At 42.1% G+C, this 16954-nt stretch overlaps 1 protein-coding gene across 3 annotated transcripts in view; it reads right to left on the bottom strand.

Moving 5' to 3' along the window:
• GLRX2 (glutaredoxin 2) overlaps positions 1–16954 on the bottom strand; it is a 69339-nt gene that overhangs the window by 20470 nt on the left and 31915 nt on the right. For all 3 annotated transcript variants that reach the window (XM_044300719.1, XM_044300717.1, XM_044300718.1), the window contains one exon: positions 9365–9428. In XM_044300719.1, coding sequence (XP_044156654.1) covers positions 9365–9428 — 64 coding nt within the window. The remainder of the gene's footprint in view (positions 1–9364; positions 9429–16954) is intronic.

Genomic DNA, 16954 nt, shown 5'->3' with positions numbered 1-16954 from the left:
ATAAAGATACAGTCTTTTTTGGCTGTTAACCCTTGCTTTGTTAGTGGAAAAAATGGGTTAAAATTGAAAATTAGGCAAAAAAATGAAATTCTCAAATTTCATCCCCATTTGCCAATAACTCTTGTGCAACACCTAAAGGGTTAACAGAGTTTGTAAAATCAGTTTTGAATACCTTGAGGGGTGTAGTTTATAGAATGGGGTCATTTTTGGGCGGTTTCTATTATGTAAGCCTTGCAAAGTGACTTCAGAGCTGTAGTGGTCCCTAAAAATTGGGTTTTTGTAAATTTCTGAAAAATTTCAAGATTTGCTTCTAAACTTCTAAGCCTTGTAACATCCCCAAAAAATAAAATATCATTCCCAAAATAATTCAAACATGAAGTAGACATATGGGGAATGTAAAGTCATCACAATTTTTGGGGGTATTACTATGTATTACAGAAGTAGAGAAACTGAAACTTTGAAATTTGCTAATTTTTCAAAAATTTTGGTAAATTAGGTATTTTATTATGCAAAAAAATTAATTTTTTTGACTTTATTTTACCAGTGTCATGAAGTACAATATGTGACGAAAAAACAATCTCAGAATGGCCTGTATAAGTAAAAGCGTTTTAAAGTTATCAGCACTTAAAGTGACACTGGTCAGATTTGCAAAAAATGGCCTGGTCCTTAAGGTGAAAATGAGCCTGGTCCTTAAGGGGTTAAAGGGATTCTGTCACCAGTTTTTGACCCCCACATTCAAAAATATGGTTATGTGCATGGAGCTCTTGTGATTCCAAATGTGGTCTTATAAGCTAAATCTGTAGGCTCATTTAGTGTAAAAAACGTTTTATCTAACCTGTCATTCATCTCACTAAGGTGCCCAGGGGGATGCTCATGTCTTCCAGATGCCGCCCGCACCCGCCGCCGTTCGTGCCCAGCTCCTCCTTTGCTGTCATCAGCGCCGCCTCAGAATCATTTGCTACTCCTCCGACTCTCCCTCACTCCCCCCTCCTTCTTCTCTAACATCCCGCGCGTGCACACAGGCCTGTGCCTGATGCGCCCGTGCGGACTTCTCCGTTCGGCTTCATTGAGCGAAGTGCGCATGCGCCGGCACTTCGCTCAACCTCCCGATGACCTGAAGGCTGCCGTCATCGGGAGGTTGAGCTAAGTGCCCATTGTAGACATGCCTATTCTTGTCCACAAAACGGACAAGAATAGGACATGCTATTTTTTTGGCGGGGCCTCGGAACGGAGTGCTGTCCGCATCTTTTGCAGCCCCATTGAAGTGAATGAGTCCGCATACGGTCGTGTGCATGAGGCCTTACTCTTATGACAAGATAACAGTTTTCTTATTCAAGGGAGATTGCCCTTGCAACAGCAGTTGCCCGCTCCCTCCATAAATGTGGTTAAGTTTTGGCTCCTATCTGGAGCTCTGTTTGGTTCTGGTTCGTCTAAAGTTACCATTACTAAGCATGTTGTGTTACTTCAGATTTGCTGAGGGAAGTAACTATAATGGCAGGAGACCTGAATGTAGTGCTCTTCACTGAAGTAGACATCGAATGGCACCTCTTCACAAACGCAATCTGCTCTTAGGCACATTCTCAATAATATCGCGAGGGAGGGTTTAGTAGATGGCTGGAGAGCACTGCATCCTGGTGAGAAGGATTTCACATGTTTCTCTCCAACACACACTTCATATCAGAGGTTAGACTACATTTTAGTATCCACCTCACTTGTCGCACACTGCAAGAGTGCCTCTATTGGTTTGATTGTGCTATTGGATCATGCCCCTGTATATTTGCAGTTCACGCTGGCTAATGTCACCAAGGGGGAGATGATCTGGAGATTAAACAAATTGCTCCTACATCATCCAAGGTAAAACATACAGCTGGAAAAATTGAAGAATATTTCTCAATAAATGAGTCTCAGGATGTCTCACCAAGTGTGATTTGGGAGGCGCATAAGGCAGTGGTGAGGGGGCATTGTATATCATTAGGAGAAAACACTAAAAAGGAGAGGCAGAAGTCTTATGAAGGCAACTCACGCCAGATGTGCTACATCAACTAGACCTTCTCAGATCTCAATGAAAAAATATACTCGATGTAAGGACAGCTAAGATATACCTCTCAGCCAAATTCCACTATTATTTGCATGGCGATAAAGCCTCCAAGTTTATGCTCTCCCAACTGAAAAAGAGAAAAGTCCACTCATATATACATAGCATTCAATCAGCAGCAGCTCAGACACTTCTCCAGACTGACCAGATAGCCAGAAGGTTCAGAGTACTACTCCCAATTATATAATATTAGACCAACTGTGAATGAGAGGGAAGAGGAAATCAGATCCCACAAAATGGAAACCTGGCTTAGCTCCCTTAGTCTTCCTAAACTCAGTAAGGAACAGGCAGAGACGCTGACTAAACCGTTCACCTTGGTGGAACTGAAAAGAGCGATAAAATCCTCCCCACTGCATAAAAGCCCAGGTCCGGACGGTCTGTCCATAAAATATTACGATACTTTCCAGAATATATTACTACCTAAGCTACTTCTAGTATACAACTCAATCTGTGAAGGGAAACCATTGCACCCACACATGTCGACAGCACAAATCACCATCGTTCAGAAAAGGGGGAAAGGACCCAACTTCCTGTTCCAATTATAGGACAATTTTGTTGCTTAACAACAATTTGAAGCTACTGGAAAAGATTTTGGCCTTGAGGCTACAACCTCTTTTCCCCAGGTTGATACATGCAGAGCAAGTTGGTTTCATAAGCAGCAGGAAAGGTAGAATGAATACTAGCCGGGTCATCAACCTAATCCAATATGCTCAAACCACCTCTACTCCCTTGGTCCTTCTTGGCACAGATGCCCAGAAGGCTTTTGAAGGAGTGGATTGTAAATACATGAGAAAAGCCATGCAAAGTTTCGATATTGCAACAATAAAAATGAATCCAGCACCGAAACAATTCTTGAGTGAAGATTTCTTTCATTTCCAGCAGTGAATATAACAGTGGCAGTAAAACACGTCCTCTAAGTAAAACTAAAATGATCACTATGCGGCTTAAAGCTAGAGGTTATCCATATTGGATGAGCTCTAGAGCGCAGACAATAGCACAAAAGAAAAGTCGTTGGGATTTATAGTTTAAAGAGGTTATTAGCAAAAATAAACAAACAATGGCCAACGCTAGCCCTTACTTATAGTAATCCATTTTCTCCAATACAGCAGGCATTTTCTAAGTGCATTTCCTTGCACTATGAGATATTATACAAATTGGTGAGAGATGGACACAGGGTGGTCTCAAGACGTCCTCCTTCACTTGCCACCTCTCCGTCTCCCTCTCTCTTCACTCATGGTTAGCACCAGAATGTCTTTAAAGTATGTTGGGTTCACACGGTGCGGTAGTCATCCGTGTAGAGCAGCAGTTATGCAATTCCCACAAAAACATTCCATGATTCTTCTGGCACAAACCAATTCCCTATCAGGTCGTATATTAATTGCGGGGGTGGTATAGGTTATTGAATGCAAGGAGTGCAAGTTACTTTATGTTGGTTGTACAGTAAGGAAATTTAAATCCAGACTTTTAGAACATCTGAACTATATCACAAATCCTGCATATGTTAATATCTCTAATGCAGCGAGGCATTTTATCACACCACATGACAGAAGCCTACCTACCTTTTCAGCTTATGCTATCAAACTGATTTTTACCCCAAAGAGAGGAGGAGATCTGATCTGAAAAGGTTAATCTCCCAGAGAGGAGCTTCCTGAATTTTCAGACTAAAACACCAGATATCTTGCAGGCTTGAACCTAACCTGAGAAAGGAGTTAATGCATAATTATGTGTGTGTGTGTGTGTGTGTGTGTGTATATGTATATAATATATATATATATATATATATATATATATATATATATATATATATATATATATACATACATACACATACACACTAATATATATATATATATATACATACATACATATATACACACACACATATACATACATACACACACACACACACACACACACACACACACACATATACCTTAATATATTTTATATATATGCATTTGCCTAATGTAATTGTCCTAGCTTTGTTTTTAATTAATTATTGAACCCAACATTATTATTGGAGGACTGTGTTTTTTTTTGTGGAACAATTAGTTGTTTTTTCTCTCTCTATACAAACAGTCCAATATAGAGAATTTAGCAAAGTTTGATTTATTATACCATACAGTGTCTTTCACCCGCTATATATGTTTGGGTTTATGTACATATAATTTTATAATAAGTTCTATGTATCTGTTCTCTAAAAACAAAGGCTAGCCAAGCGATCCATACCCAATTAACTCAATTATCATCTACACCTGAACTTTCTGCCTCCCCCTGCTCTGATGGGAGAGTGGAAATCTTTATATATGTGAGTCATGGGGATGGTTCGTCAGTCATGAGTAAGAACACTGTTCGAAAAGCGTAGACAAGATTTGAGAGGACATGTTTTACTGCCACTGTAATATTCACTGCTGGAAAAGAAAAATCTTTACTCAAGAATTGTTTCGGTGCTGGAATCCTTTTTATTGTTACAAGCTGCAAGGTGTTACCAACACTTTCCGATCACCAAGGGGAAATTATCCAAGATAGGAATCCAGCTCACTTGTTATAACTATTACTATGTGCAAAGTTTCCATATTCCAAAAGGCTTCATAAAAGCAGTAATGGCAACGTACAAATATCCGAGTGCCTGCGTACTAGTAAATGACATGTTATCTACATCTTTTAAATTAAGCAATGGGACTAGACAGGGGTGCCCGCTGTCCCCGCTTTTGTTTGTTCTTTCTATAGAGCCACTACTCCAGGCTTTCTGGTTGGAACAAAGGATACAGGGAATAAAGACTCGGGACGGGACCCACACCCAAGCTGCATTCGCAGACGATCTTCTCCTAATTATTTCTAATCCCATGGAGGCCTTCCCTGCAATACATGCAATGCTAGATCAATTTGAAGTATTCTCCAACTTTAAAGTTAACCTTTCTAAGTCACAAGTCCTAAATATTACCTTAGATCTGTCAACACAGAAAACACTCGAGAGGTGTTCACTATTTAAAGAGGACCTTTCACCGATCCTGACATTGTGAACTAAGAATACAGACATGGAGAGCGGCGCCCGGGGATCTCGCTGCACTTACTATTATCCCTGGGCGCCGCTCCGTTCTCCTGCTATGCCCTCCGGTATCTTTGGTCACTAAGTTATAGTAGGCGGAGTCTGCTCTTGTTCTGCTGTAGCGCTGGCCAATCGCATTGCAAAGCTCACAGCCTGGGAGAAATAACCTCCCAGGCTGTGAGCTCTGTGCTGCGATTGGCCAGCGCTACAGCAGAACAAGGGCAGACTCCGCCTACCATAACTTAGTGACCGAAATCTTCGCCTACCATAACTTAGTGACCGAAGATACCGGAGGGCATAGCAGGAGAACGGAGCGGTGCCCAGGGATAATAGTATATGCAGTGAGATCCCTGGGCGCCGCTCTCCTTGTCTGTATACTTAGTTCACAATGTCAGGATCGGTGAAAGGTCCTCTTTAAATGGGCTACAAGTAGTATCCCTTTTCTAGGTATTACTCTTACCCACCCTCAAGTTTATACCAGGAAAATTTGAAAAATATTCCACTTGCTATTGAAACTCTCATTAAAACATGGGATGTCTCATTTACCTCATGGTTTGGGCGTAGATCCTTAATCAAAACAGTCCTTCTCCCAAAAATTCTTTACCATCTACACAAGTGTTGCCCATACCCCTTCCTAAGGTCTTCTTCACCCAGTTGACCACTTGCTGGCGGCAGCAAGACTACTAATAGCTACAAACTGGAAGGTAACAGCCCCCCCCCCCCCCCCCCAGCAATATCGCATTGGTTAAAGGGATTCTGTCATCTGCTTTTAGCATTTTAAGCTGGCACCATGGCTATGTTGACTAAAGTACCTTATTTCCAGCAGTCTTCTTTTTACTTATTTTCGTTTGATAGTTTTGATATAAAAGCAATTTTTATGTTATGCTAATTAGGGTCCAAGGTGCCCAAGACAGCCTCCTGATCATCAAAACACCTCCCACAGCCCGGGCATCTTCTCACTATGCTAGGTGGAGACTTCAAACATAGCAATGAGCCCGGTGACGTCACTGGCACAAATGGGCAGTGCATAGCGCCACTAGTAGAGCAGAACTATACACCATATACAGGGTCTTTCACGCATCATCTTTGCATTCAGGAAAAATCACAGCATGTTCTATATTTTTGACACAGCTCCATGGAAGTGAATGGGGCTTGTGTGAATGGAAGGCATCTGGATGCAATGAGTTTTTTACTGATGGTCACTAGGAGATGTAGATTGTTGTTCTTCAGTTTTTCTTCAAAAGACTGAAAATTTTTTGACTGAACTTGTGTGTAAAACCTTCTATTTTTCACTGAAAAAAAAAAAGTAATGCAATGTAGTGACAGACATGTTGATTTCAGCGGTGTGTCACTCATGAGCTAAAAGTAAATGGTTGCCGAGAATCATAATCAGCATCATAATCATTGCAACCTGGGTCTTGATAAGAGTCAAATCTAGCTGAGAAGAGTCATGGTTATACATAATCTCCTGCTGACACTCTGCTTGAAATGGCTGACATCATCACACAGATGTCAGCTGTTTAGCCCCTTCCATGCCGCGGTCCGAATGAAATTCCCTACACATTTGATATCACCACGTCCGTAACGACCTGATCTATAACGGTCATGTTACTTTTCCTGCACGGTGAACGCCATAAAAAATAAAAACTATGATATCATTGAAATTTTACTTCCCAAAAAAGGCAATAAGTGATCAAAAAAGTTGTATGTACGCCAAAATAGTACCAATCAAACCATCACCTCATCCCGCAAAAAATGATCCCCTACATGAGACAATGGCCCAAAAAATAAAACTATGGCTCTGAGACTAAAAACATGATTTTTTTGTTTCAAAAATGCTTTACGTTAAAAACGTTAAAAAAAAGTTGACATTTAGGTATCGTCGCGTCTGTAAGAACCTGCTCTATAAAAATACCACATGACCTAAACCGTGAGGTAAACACCGTAAAAAATAAAAACAGTGTAAAAAAAGCAATTTTTTGTCACCTTACATCACAAAAAGTGTAATAGCAAGCGATCTAAAAGTCGTATGCCCCCCAAAATCATGCCAAACAGTCATCTCATCCCACAAAAATTATACCCTAAGACAATCGTCCAAAAACTATCCAGTCCCCATAGCTCTGTGTGCTTTTATTGTGTAAAAAAAAAACGATTTGATACATAAGCAAATCAACCTGAGACGAGTCCTGTATGTGAGATGCGTCAGGGACAGGACTCATCTCAGGGTAATTTGCATATGTATCAAATCTTTTTTTGAGACAATAAAAGCACACAGAGCTATGGGGACTGGGTATTGTGGATGTGCTAGCGGCCATCTAGCAACCCATGTCCTCAGCTCTATACACAAAATCCAGATGACAGGTTCCCTTTAAACTATGACTCTCACACTATGGAGACACTAAAACATGATTTTTTTTTTGTTTAAAAAATATTATTGTGCAAAACTTTAAAAAATAAATAAAAGAAAGTATACATATATAAAGGCATTGCCACGTCCGTAATGTCCGGCTCTATAAAAATATCAGATGACATAACCCCTCAGGTGAACACTGGCAAAAAAATAAAATGAAAACTGTGCTAAAAAAAAAACTTTTGTTTTGTCACCTTAGTCACTAAAAGTGAAACACCAAGAGATCAAAAAAGCGTATGCCCACCAAAATAGTACCAAACAGTCACCTCATCCCGCAAAAAGCAATCGCCCCCAAAAAAATAATATATGGCTCAGAATATGGAGACACTAAACCATCATTTTTTTGTTTTAAAAGTATACATTTTAGATATCAACGCGTCCATAATAATCTACTCTATAAAAATATCACATGACGTAACCCCTCAGATGAACACCATAAAAAGAAAAAAAAAAAAAAAAAAAAAAAAAAAAGCAATTCTTGGGTCACTTTACATCACAGAAAGTGCAATTGCAAGCGATCAAAAAGTCATACGCACCCCAAAATAGTGCCAGTCATCCCATCCCGCAAAACTCATACCCTACCCAAGATAATCGCCCAAAAACTGAAAAAAAATATATGGATCTCAGACTATGGAGACACTAAAACATTCTTTTTTGTTTCAAAAATGAAATCATTGTGTAAAACTTACATAAATAAATAGTCCGTGACAACCTGATCTATAAAAATACCACATGATCTAACCGGTCAGATGAATGTTGCAAATAACACAAAAAAAAAAAAAAACACAACGGTGCCAAAACAGCTATTTCTTGTTACCTTGCCCCACAAAGTGTAATATAGAGCAACCAAAAATCATAGCCTAAACTACCCTAAACTAGTACCAACAAAACTGCCACCCTATCCCGTAGTTTCTAAAATGGGGTCACTTTTTTGGAGTTTCTACTCTAGGGGTGCATCAGGGGGGCTTCAAATGGGACATGGTGTCAAAAAAAAAAAAAAAAAAACAAACAGTCCAGTAAAATCTGCCTTCCAAAAACCGTATGGCATGCCTTTCGTTCTGTGCCCTGCCGTGTGCCCGTACAGCAGTTTACGACCACATATGTTTTTTTTTTTAAACTACAGAATCAGAGCCATAAATATTGACTTTTGTTTGACCATTAACCCTTGCTTTGTAACTGGAAAAAAAAATTAAATGGAAAATCTGCCAAAAAAGTTTAATTTTGAAATTGCATCTCTATTTTCCATTAATTCTTGTGGAACACCTAAAGGGTTAAAAAGTCTGTAAAATCAGTTTTGAATACCTTGAGGGGTGTAGTTTCTAGAATGGGGCATTTTTGGGTGGTTTCTATTATGTAAGCCTCACAAAGTGACTTCAGACCTGAACTGGTCCTAAAAAGTGGGTTTTTGATTTGCTTCTAAACTTCTAAGCCTTATAACATCCCCAAAAAATAAATCATTCCCAAAATGATCCAAACATGAAGTAGACATATGCGGAATGTAAAGTAATAACTATTTTTGGAGGTATTACTATGTATTATAGAAGTAGAGAAATGTAAAAATTGCAAATGTTTCCAAATTTTTGGTAAACTTGGTATTTTTTTTTATAAATAAAATTTTTTTTTTTTTACCAGCGTCATGAATTACAATAGGTGACTAAAAAAATAATAATCTCAGAATGGCCTGGATAAGTCAAAGCGTTTTAAAGTTATCACCACATAAAGTGACACTAGTCAGATTAGCAAAAAATGGCCTGGTCCTTAAGGTGAAAATGAGCCCGGTACCTAAGGGGTTTAAGTACTGTAGACTTACCTCTACCATTTTTAGAGCTTCCAATTGTGGCAAATCTGTGGAGTTTGAGAAGAAGTTTCCCATTCTGAAAATAAATTAGACAAAGTTTGAATCCCAAACAAGAAAGCCCTGATCACTGTCTTGGAATTGACTGAGCAAACACATACAAGGAATAGTCAATTCAGGCTAATACAGAAGAACGATCTAGCAGGCAAACTGACTTGACTGAAAGGAGTTGTCTACCAATACATACTGAATTATATTTATCATAAAAAATAAAGCTGTTAAAAATGACAACGAAGCTTTATGCTAAACGACTATGATGAAGCAGCCGAAGCGAAGCATGACGTTTACATACATAATATGGCCACAGCTGGTGTTTTAAGTGTACAGCAGCTTTGTATGTGGACTGGCACGCAGAGTCATTGACTAGGGATGAGTGAATAGACTTCGGATGAAACATCTGAAGTCGATTAGCATAATATAGTTTGAATAATGTACGGCGCGAGTGCAATGTATTGGCTCAGATAAGCCGAAGTTATTACTGTATGAAATAGTGACCTATATTCGTCTCGCAACACATCGATCACCAGTAACCAGAAAGTGGCCAGCCCCTTTAACAAAATTTGCAGTTACCATTTAGACCCTGACAAACAGGGTATAAAGCTTTTTCTTTTTAGACCTGGCTGATGGATCAGTGATGGGAATGAGCGAATAGACTTTGGATGATACTTCGCATAATGCTTCGTTTGAATACTGTACGGAGCAGGCGCTCCGTACAGTATTAGAATGTATTGGCTCCGATGAGCCAAAGTTATTACTTTGCGAAGTCTCGCATTATGCAAAGTATCATCCGAAGTCGATTCACTCATCCCCATCACTGATCCATCTGCCAGGTCTAAAAAGAAAAAGCTTTATACCCTGTTTGTCAGGGTCTAAATGTGAACTGCAAATTTTGTTAAAGGGGCTGGCCACTTTCTGGTTATTGGTGATCGATGTGTTGGCGAGACGAATATAGGTCACTTACTAACAACCTTCGTTGAAATTCTGCACCATTTTTGATATTTCATACAGCATGCCCCCTTTTGCCAAGTCATTTGTGCTGTCCACACAGAGCTCAGATTCTTAAAATGGCTGCTGATGCCAAATCATTTCCATGTGATGCCTCCTCTAATATAGCAAACGGCAAAGAATATCAACAAAGGCTATATACGCAGGCTAGATTCCCAACCCTTGCAGTGCTATATATATATTATACCTCCCAAAGTGCCCCCAGTATACATAGCCATCTGTGGAAGACGAGGATATATAATGACCCCCATAGTGCCCCAGTATAAATAACTGCCCAGCATATACAGTATCTCACATAAGCGAGTACACCACTCACATTTTTGTAAATATTTTATTACCAGTATAAATTCTCATGAGACAACACCGAAGACATGACACTTTGATACAATGTAAAGTAGTCAGTGTACAAGTTGTACGACAGTGTAAATTTAGTGTGCCCTCAAAATAACTCAACACATAGCCATTAAAGAAGCTCCTATTACACCAGACATACTGTCTGGTAGGGCTCATCACGATGATTAAAACAATACCTCTTTTGTATGTACAATAAATAGCTGCAGAGATATCTGTGTTTTATTCATATGCAAATGAGAAGTTCGAGCACTAAAAGGCAGGGCTGAATCCTTTGAGATCTGCTTTGTAAAACCCCCTGTGCCCTGCACACTCCCATCTTCCTTTGATTGACAGGGCTGGACATCAGCCTGGAGGGCAGAGCTATGTCCTAAAGCTATGTGCTAGCAATATCATATCACTATGTACTATAGCTTCCCCACAATGAGATCTGCTCAGAAAGCTAATCTACATATCCCTGCTTTAGGCCTCCTGCACACGAACATGTGCACACAGTGGCCGTGCTGCGGCCCGCAATGCACGAACGTCGACCGTGGGGCAGCGGATTGCGGACCCATTCACTTTAATGGGACAGAGATCCGCCTGTTCCGCATGAAACCCCCCCACAGAAACACTCGGTAGTGCTTCCGTTCCACACCATTCCGCATCTCCAAATTTGCAGACCCATTGAAGTGAATGGGTCTGCATCCGTGATGCAGAATGCACACTGAACGGTGCCCGTGTATTGCGGATACGCAAATGCAGTCCACAATACGGAAACGCGACACCTACGGTCGTGTGGAAGAGGCCTTATTCAAAAACACAATATATGATTATAAAAACAACAGTAAAATGTGTCTCAGCTTATAAGCAAAGAAAAAAACATAAATCACTATGTGATAACGCTATAGCCTGGTGATACGTGTATGGTTTTTCATGGCGAGACCTCAGGTTTGAATCATAGGAGAGAGAGATTATTTTTTTCTTCAGATATATATTTTTTCTTAGACTTTAATTATTGGATAAATGTGTATGTCCTTATCATATGAGGGCATAGCAGGAGAACGGAGCGGCGCCCGGGGATAATAGTAAGTGCAGCGAGATCCCCAGGTGCCGCTCTACATGTCTGTATTCTTAGTTCACATTGTCATAATCGGTGAAAGGTCCTCTTTAAGAAGTGAGGCGGCGCCCTCTAGAAGTAGTGTGGGGAAGGCGGCAGTCATTGAAGCTGAATGCAGCCAGCCTGCATGTCTTGTCCTTTGCAGCGGGATCCCGCTCCAAGGCAGAGGTGGAGCGATTGTCCCTCTCCTCTCCATTGCCACCCTGCATGTTGAGCTGATGTTAGTGAGAACCGGCGAACTGCTACTCGGCTGCTTCAATCAATCAGCAAAGTCTCCCACCTGGCAGCTCGCCGCTGCCTTAAGATAAGGAGGAAGAAGGAAGGAGTGTTAACTATGTATAAACACCGTCCAGGGATTGTACTGTAATTGGTCTAAGTTTATAATATATGTGGCCATAACACCCATCATCCATAGGAATACACTTATGTACTGCACATATTTTAGCACACCTTTTGGTTTCAAATATTTTTATATTTTTCCCCCTCACTAAACCCTTGGTGCATCTTATCAGGTGTCTCTACATAAAAATGGCCTAGGCTATAAGATTGCCACGGTGACCAAGACCATACAGCGGTTTAGCGAGACTCGGCACAGGCCTCGCCATGGTCGGCTAAAAAGGTTGAGTGCACGTTCAGTGTCATAGCCAGAGGTTGTCTTTTCAAAACAGACGTTTGATTGCTGCAGAGGTTAAGGGGGGGTGGGGGGGCAGCCTGTCAGTGCTCAGACCATACACCTCACACTGCAGCAAACTGGTCTGCATGACTGTCGTATAGAAGGAGGCCTCTTCTAAAGATGATGTACAAGAAAGCCCGCAAACAGTTTGCTGAAGGAAAGCAGACTAAGGGTACTTTCACACTAGCGTTTTTCTTTTCCGGCATAGAGTTCCGTCCTAGGGGCTCTATACCGGAAAAGAACTGATCAGTTTTATCCCAATGCCTTCTGAATGGAGAGCAATCGTCTTCAGTTCAGTCTTTTTGACTGTTCAGGACAGAGATAATACCGCAGCATGCTACAGTTTTATCTCTGGGCAAAAATCTGGAACACTTGCCATAGGAATGTATTAGTGCCGGATCCGCATGCGCAGACCGAAAAAAAATGTGAACAAAATAAATGCCGAATCCATTTTTCCTGATGACACCGGAAAGACTAATCCAGAGTTTCCATGCATTTGTAAGACGGATCCTGATCCGTCTTATAAAATGCCATCAGTTGGCATACGTTTTGACTGATCCGGCAGGCAGTTTCGGTGAAGCAGAGCATGATTCCCTTCCTTTGGAAACTGGGGGGCCTCAGAGCAGTATCCCAACATAACGACCCAAAACACACCTCCAAGACGACCACTGCCTGGACTGGCCAAGCACGCCTCAAGACCTAAACCCTATTGAGCATCTATGGGGCATCCTCGAAGGTGGAGGAGGGCAAGGTCTCTATCATCCACCAGCTCCGTGATGTCATCAAGGAGGAGGATTCCAGTGGCAACCTGTGAAGCTCCAGTGAACTCCATGCCCAAGTTAGTTAAGGCAGTGCTGAAAAATAATGGTGGCCACACAAAATATTCACACTTTGGGCACAATTTGGCCATTTTCACTTATGGCTGTCCTCACTTTTGTTGTTAGCGATTTAGACATTAATGGCTGTGTGTTGAGTTATGTTGAGCGCACACCAAATTTACACTGTTATACAAGCTGTACACTGACTACTTTGTATCACCTTGTCATATCAGTGTTGCCCCATGTAAAGATGTAATAAAATATTAACAAAAATCTGAGGGGTGTACTCACTTTTCTGAGACGCTGTATAATGCCCCCCCACCTCCGGTAGTGCGAACAAATTCCTCCCCCCGAAAAATGCTCAACTTACCATAGACACAAGCAGAAAAGTAGCAGGAACAGACGCTCCCAGCGTGCTCATGTGATGTTACCACACTGGGAGTGTCAGATCCTGCTGTCTCCGGTGCAGAGCAAATGCTCCCATGAGTGCCTGTGGTGATTTTTATAGGACTCGTTAATGGTACGTGACATTTTATATGATATACAATATTGACACATGGCCATTAAACTGATCTAACATTAAATGTGCTCTCATCAGTAGGTAATCATAGTTACAATCATTAAATGAAATAGATGAAATATACCCGTGCAAAGCCTGGTCCTTCTACTAGTCTCATATATAAAAAAATGAATTTGTCTGTCTACTCTATACGTTCTTTAAGCGAGACTAAACGACGGGACCGATCTTCACCAAATTTGGCACACAGGTACATCAGGTGTCCGGGAAGGTTTTAGACTGGGTCTCAGCTCTATAGGACTTAACGTTCCTGAGATATTCCCAACAAATGGCCTGCATTAGCCAATAGAAGCCTGCAAGTCTTTCACTCATACCCCAACTAACATACACGGTCACATGTCCCTTATCAGCCAATAGAAGCTTGCAGGTCCTACTCCAGGTTGCCATAACAACTGATCATAGGTTTTAGCAGTTCGCAGGTCCTTAAATATTCAGTCATATGACGTATGACGGCACAACTACACTGCTACATGCATGGGGGGCAGGCCAGTATTAAAGGGAGTCTGTCACCAGATTGTGACCTTATAGACCGCTTACATAGCGCTCTAGCATAGCAGTCTATGATTCTAATGGTACCTTTGATGTGTGCTTCTGAAGTTCCCCTAAGGCAAAAACTGACTTTTATTCAAGGGATCGCAAGTGCCCAGGGCGGGGTTCACCTTGTTGGAGCCCAGGCTGTTCTGCCTCTTTTCGCCATATCCCCGCCCCAGCCTCTTCCTCTGCCCGCCCCGCTTTTCCTTTGCATCCTCTTTCTCTGCAGCCGGATCCCGCGCCTGCGCTATCCATTGCTTGACCGGGGCATGCGCACTGCGATGCCCATTGTGGGCACGGCATCGCAGTAGCTACTACGCATGCGCCGGCCAACGGCGAGAAACAGCGGCGAGGAGGCGGACCAGATACACCTACAATGGGCATCGCAGTGCGCATGCCCCGGCCAAGCAATGGATAGCGCAGGCGCGGGATTCGGCTGCAGAGAAGGAGGACGCAAAGGAAGAGCGGGGCGGGCAGAGGAAGAGGCTGGGGCGGGGATATGGCGAAAAGAGGCAGAACAGCCTGGGCTCCAACAAGGTGAACCCCGCCCTGGGCACTTGCGATCCCTTGAATAAAAGTCCGTTTTTGCCTTGGGGGAACTTCAGAAGCACACATCAAAAGGTACCATTAGAATCATAGACTGCTATGCTAGAGCGCTATATAAGCGGTCTATAAGGTCACAATCTGGTGACAGACTCCCTTTAAATGAACAGGCACTAAGTGAAAATGGCCTAATTGTGCCCAAAGTGTGACTATTTGGTGTGGCCATCATTTTCCAGCACTGCTTTAACTAACTTGGGCATGGAGTTCACTGGAGCTTCACAGGTTGCCACTGGAATCCTCCTCCTTGACAACATCACGGGCAGGCACTGTGAACAGAAATCCAACTTCCAAAAATGAACTCAGTAATAAGTAGCTCCGCCGTTATTGTTTATCACTTCCAAAATTTGTTTCGGCATACTTGATGCAAGCGTTTCCATGAGGTGAGTGGGAACATTTCTCCAAGTGGTGAAGACGGCTGCACGAAGGCCATCTACTGTCTGGAACTGTTGTCCATTTTTGTAAACTTCCCTTGCCATCCATCCCGAAAGGTTCTCAATTTGATTTAGATCAGGGGAACACGCAGGATGGGCCAAAAGAGTGATGTTATTCTCCTGGAAGAAGTCCCTTGTCTTGCAGGCATTGTGTACTGTAGCGTTGTCCTGTTGAAAAACCCAGTCGTAACCACACAGATGAGGGCCCTCAGTCATGAAGAATGCTCTCTGCAACATCTGGACATAGCCAGCGGCTGTTTGATGCCCCTGCACTTCCTGAAGCTCCATAGTTCCACTGAAGGAAAAAGCACCCCAGACCATTATGGCTCCCCCTCCACTGTGGCGCGTAGAAAACATCACAGGTGGGATCTGCTTGTCATGCCAGTAACATTGGAAACCATCAAGGTTACATTTTTTCTCAGAGAATAAAACTTTCTTCCACCTTTGAATGTCCCATGTTTGGTGCTCTCTTGCAAAGTCCAAACAAGCAGTTCTGTGGCATTCATGGAGACGAGGTCTTTGAAGACGTTTTTTTTTTCTGAAGCCCTTCGGTCTCAGATGCCGTCTAATGGTTATGGGGCTGCAGTCAGCACCAGTAAGGGCCTTACGCTGGGTTCAGACCTGAGCGTTTGCGATGGAGCGCTCTGTATGCACGATTGTATGGGCGTTTGCAATCGCGCATACAGAGACAAGCGAACACCCATTTTCACGCGTTCCCGCTGAAGTCTATGTACGGGAACGTGCGAAAAGACGCTCCTGTACTTCTTGGGGCATCGGGCGTTTTACAGCGCGATCGTACGCGCTGTAAAACGCTCAGATGAGAACCATTCCCATAGAAAATCCTTGGTTCTTGCCTGTTGAGCGTTTTACAGCGCGTAGGAACGCGCTGTAAAACGCTCAGGTCTGAACCCAGCCTAAATTTGGGTCGTGGATCATCCAGTGTCTTGACGGATAGCCAATTGAATCCTCCTGCTCAGTGCTGATAATATTTTTTTGGGGTCTTCCACTTGACTTGTTTGTTCCATAACCCTCAAATTCCAAATAACTGTCTTACTGTGTCCCACCTCAGCAGCGATGGCGCACTGTGAGAGACCCTGCTTATGCAGTTCAACAACCCGACCATGTTCAAAAAGGGAGTTTTTTGCCTTTGCCATCACAACGTGTAACTACCTGACAGAAGATGACAATAAATCCACATCTTTGCACAGATTTGGCCATTTAAAAGGCGTGTGGTCCTAAAATTTGGATCAGCTGAAAAACAGCCCGTTTCAGTTTAATCGTTATTTTCAATTAATTGAATGCTCAAAAAATGTTTTGCCTCACTCTCATTTCTTCTTGTTGCATGTTGAAGCTCTACTTGGAACCTTGTTAAGATCCAACAATGTAAAATATGATTTTTTGCCATTTTTCAAGTGGTCTTAAACTTTTGATCAGGACTGTATATAAAATGAGCCACC

This window comes from Bufo gargarizans, chromosome 7 (assembly GCF_014858855.1).
Source record: "Bufo gargarizans isolate SCDJY-AF-19 chromosome 7, ASM1485885v1, whole genome shotgun sequence".
Lineage (NCBI taxonomy): Eukaryota > Metazoa > Chordata > Amphibia > Anura > Bufonidae > Bufo > Bufo gargarizans.
This window is presented reverse-complemented; position numbering and strand designations above follow the sequence as displayed.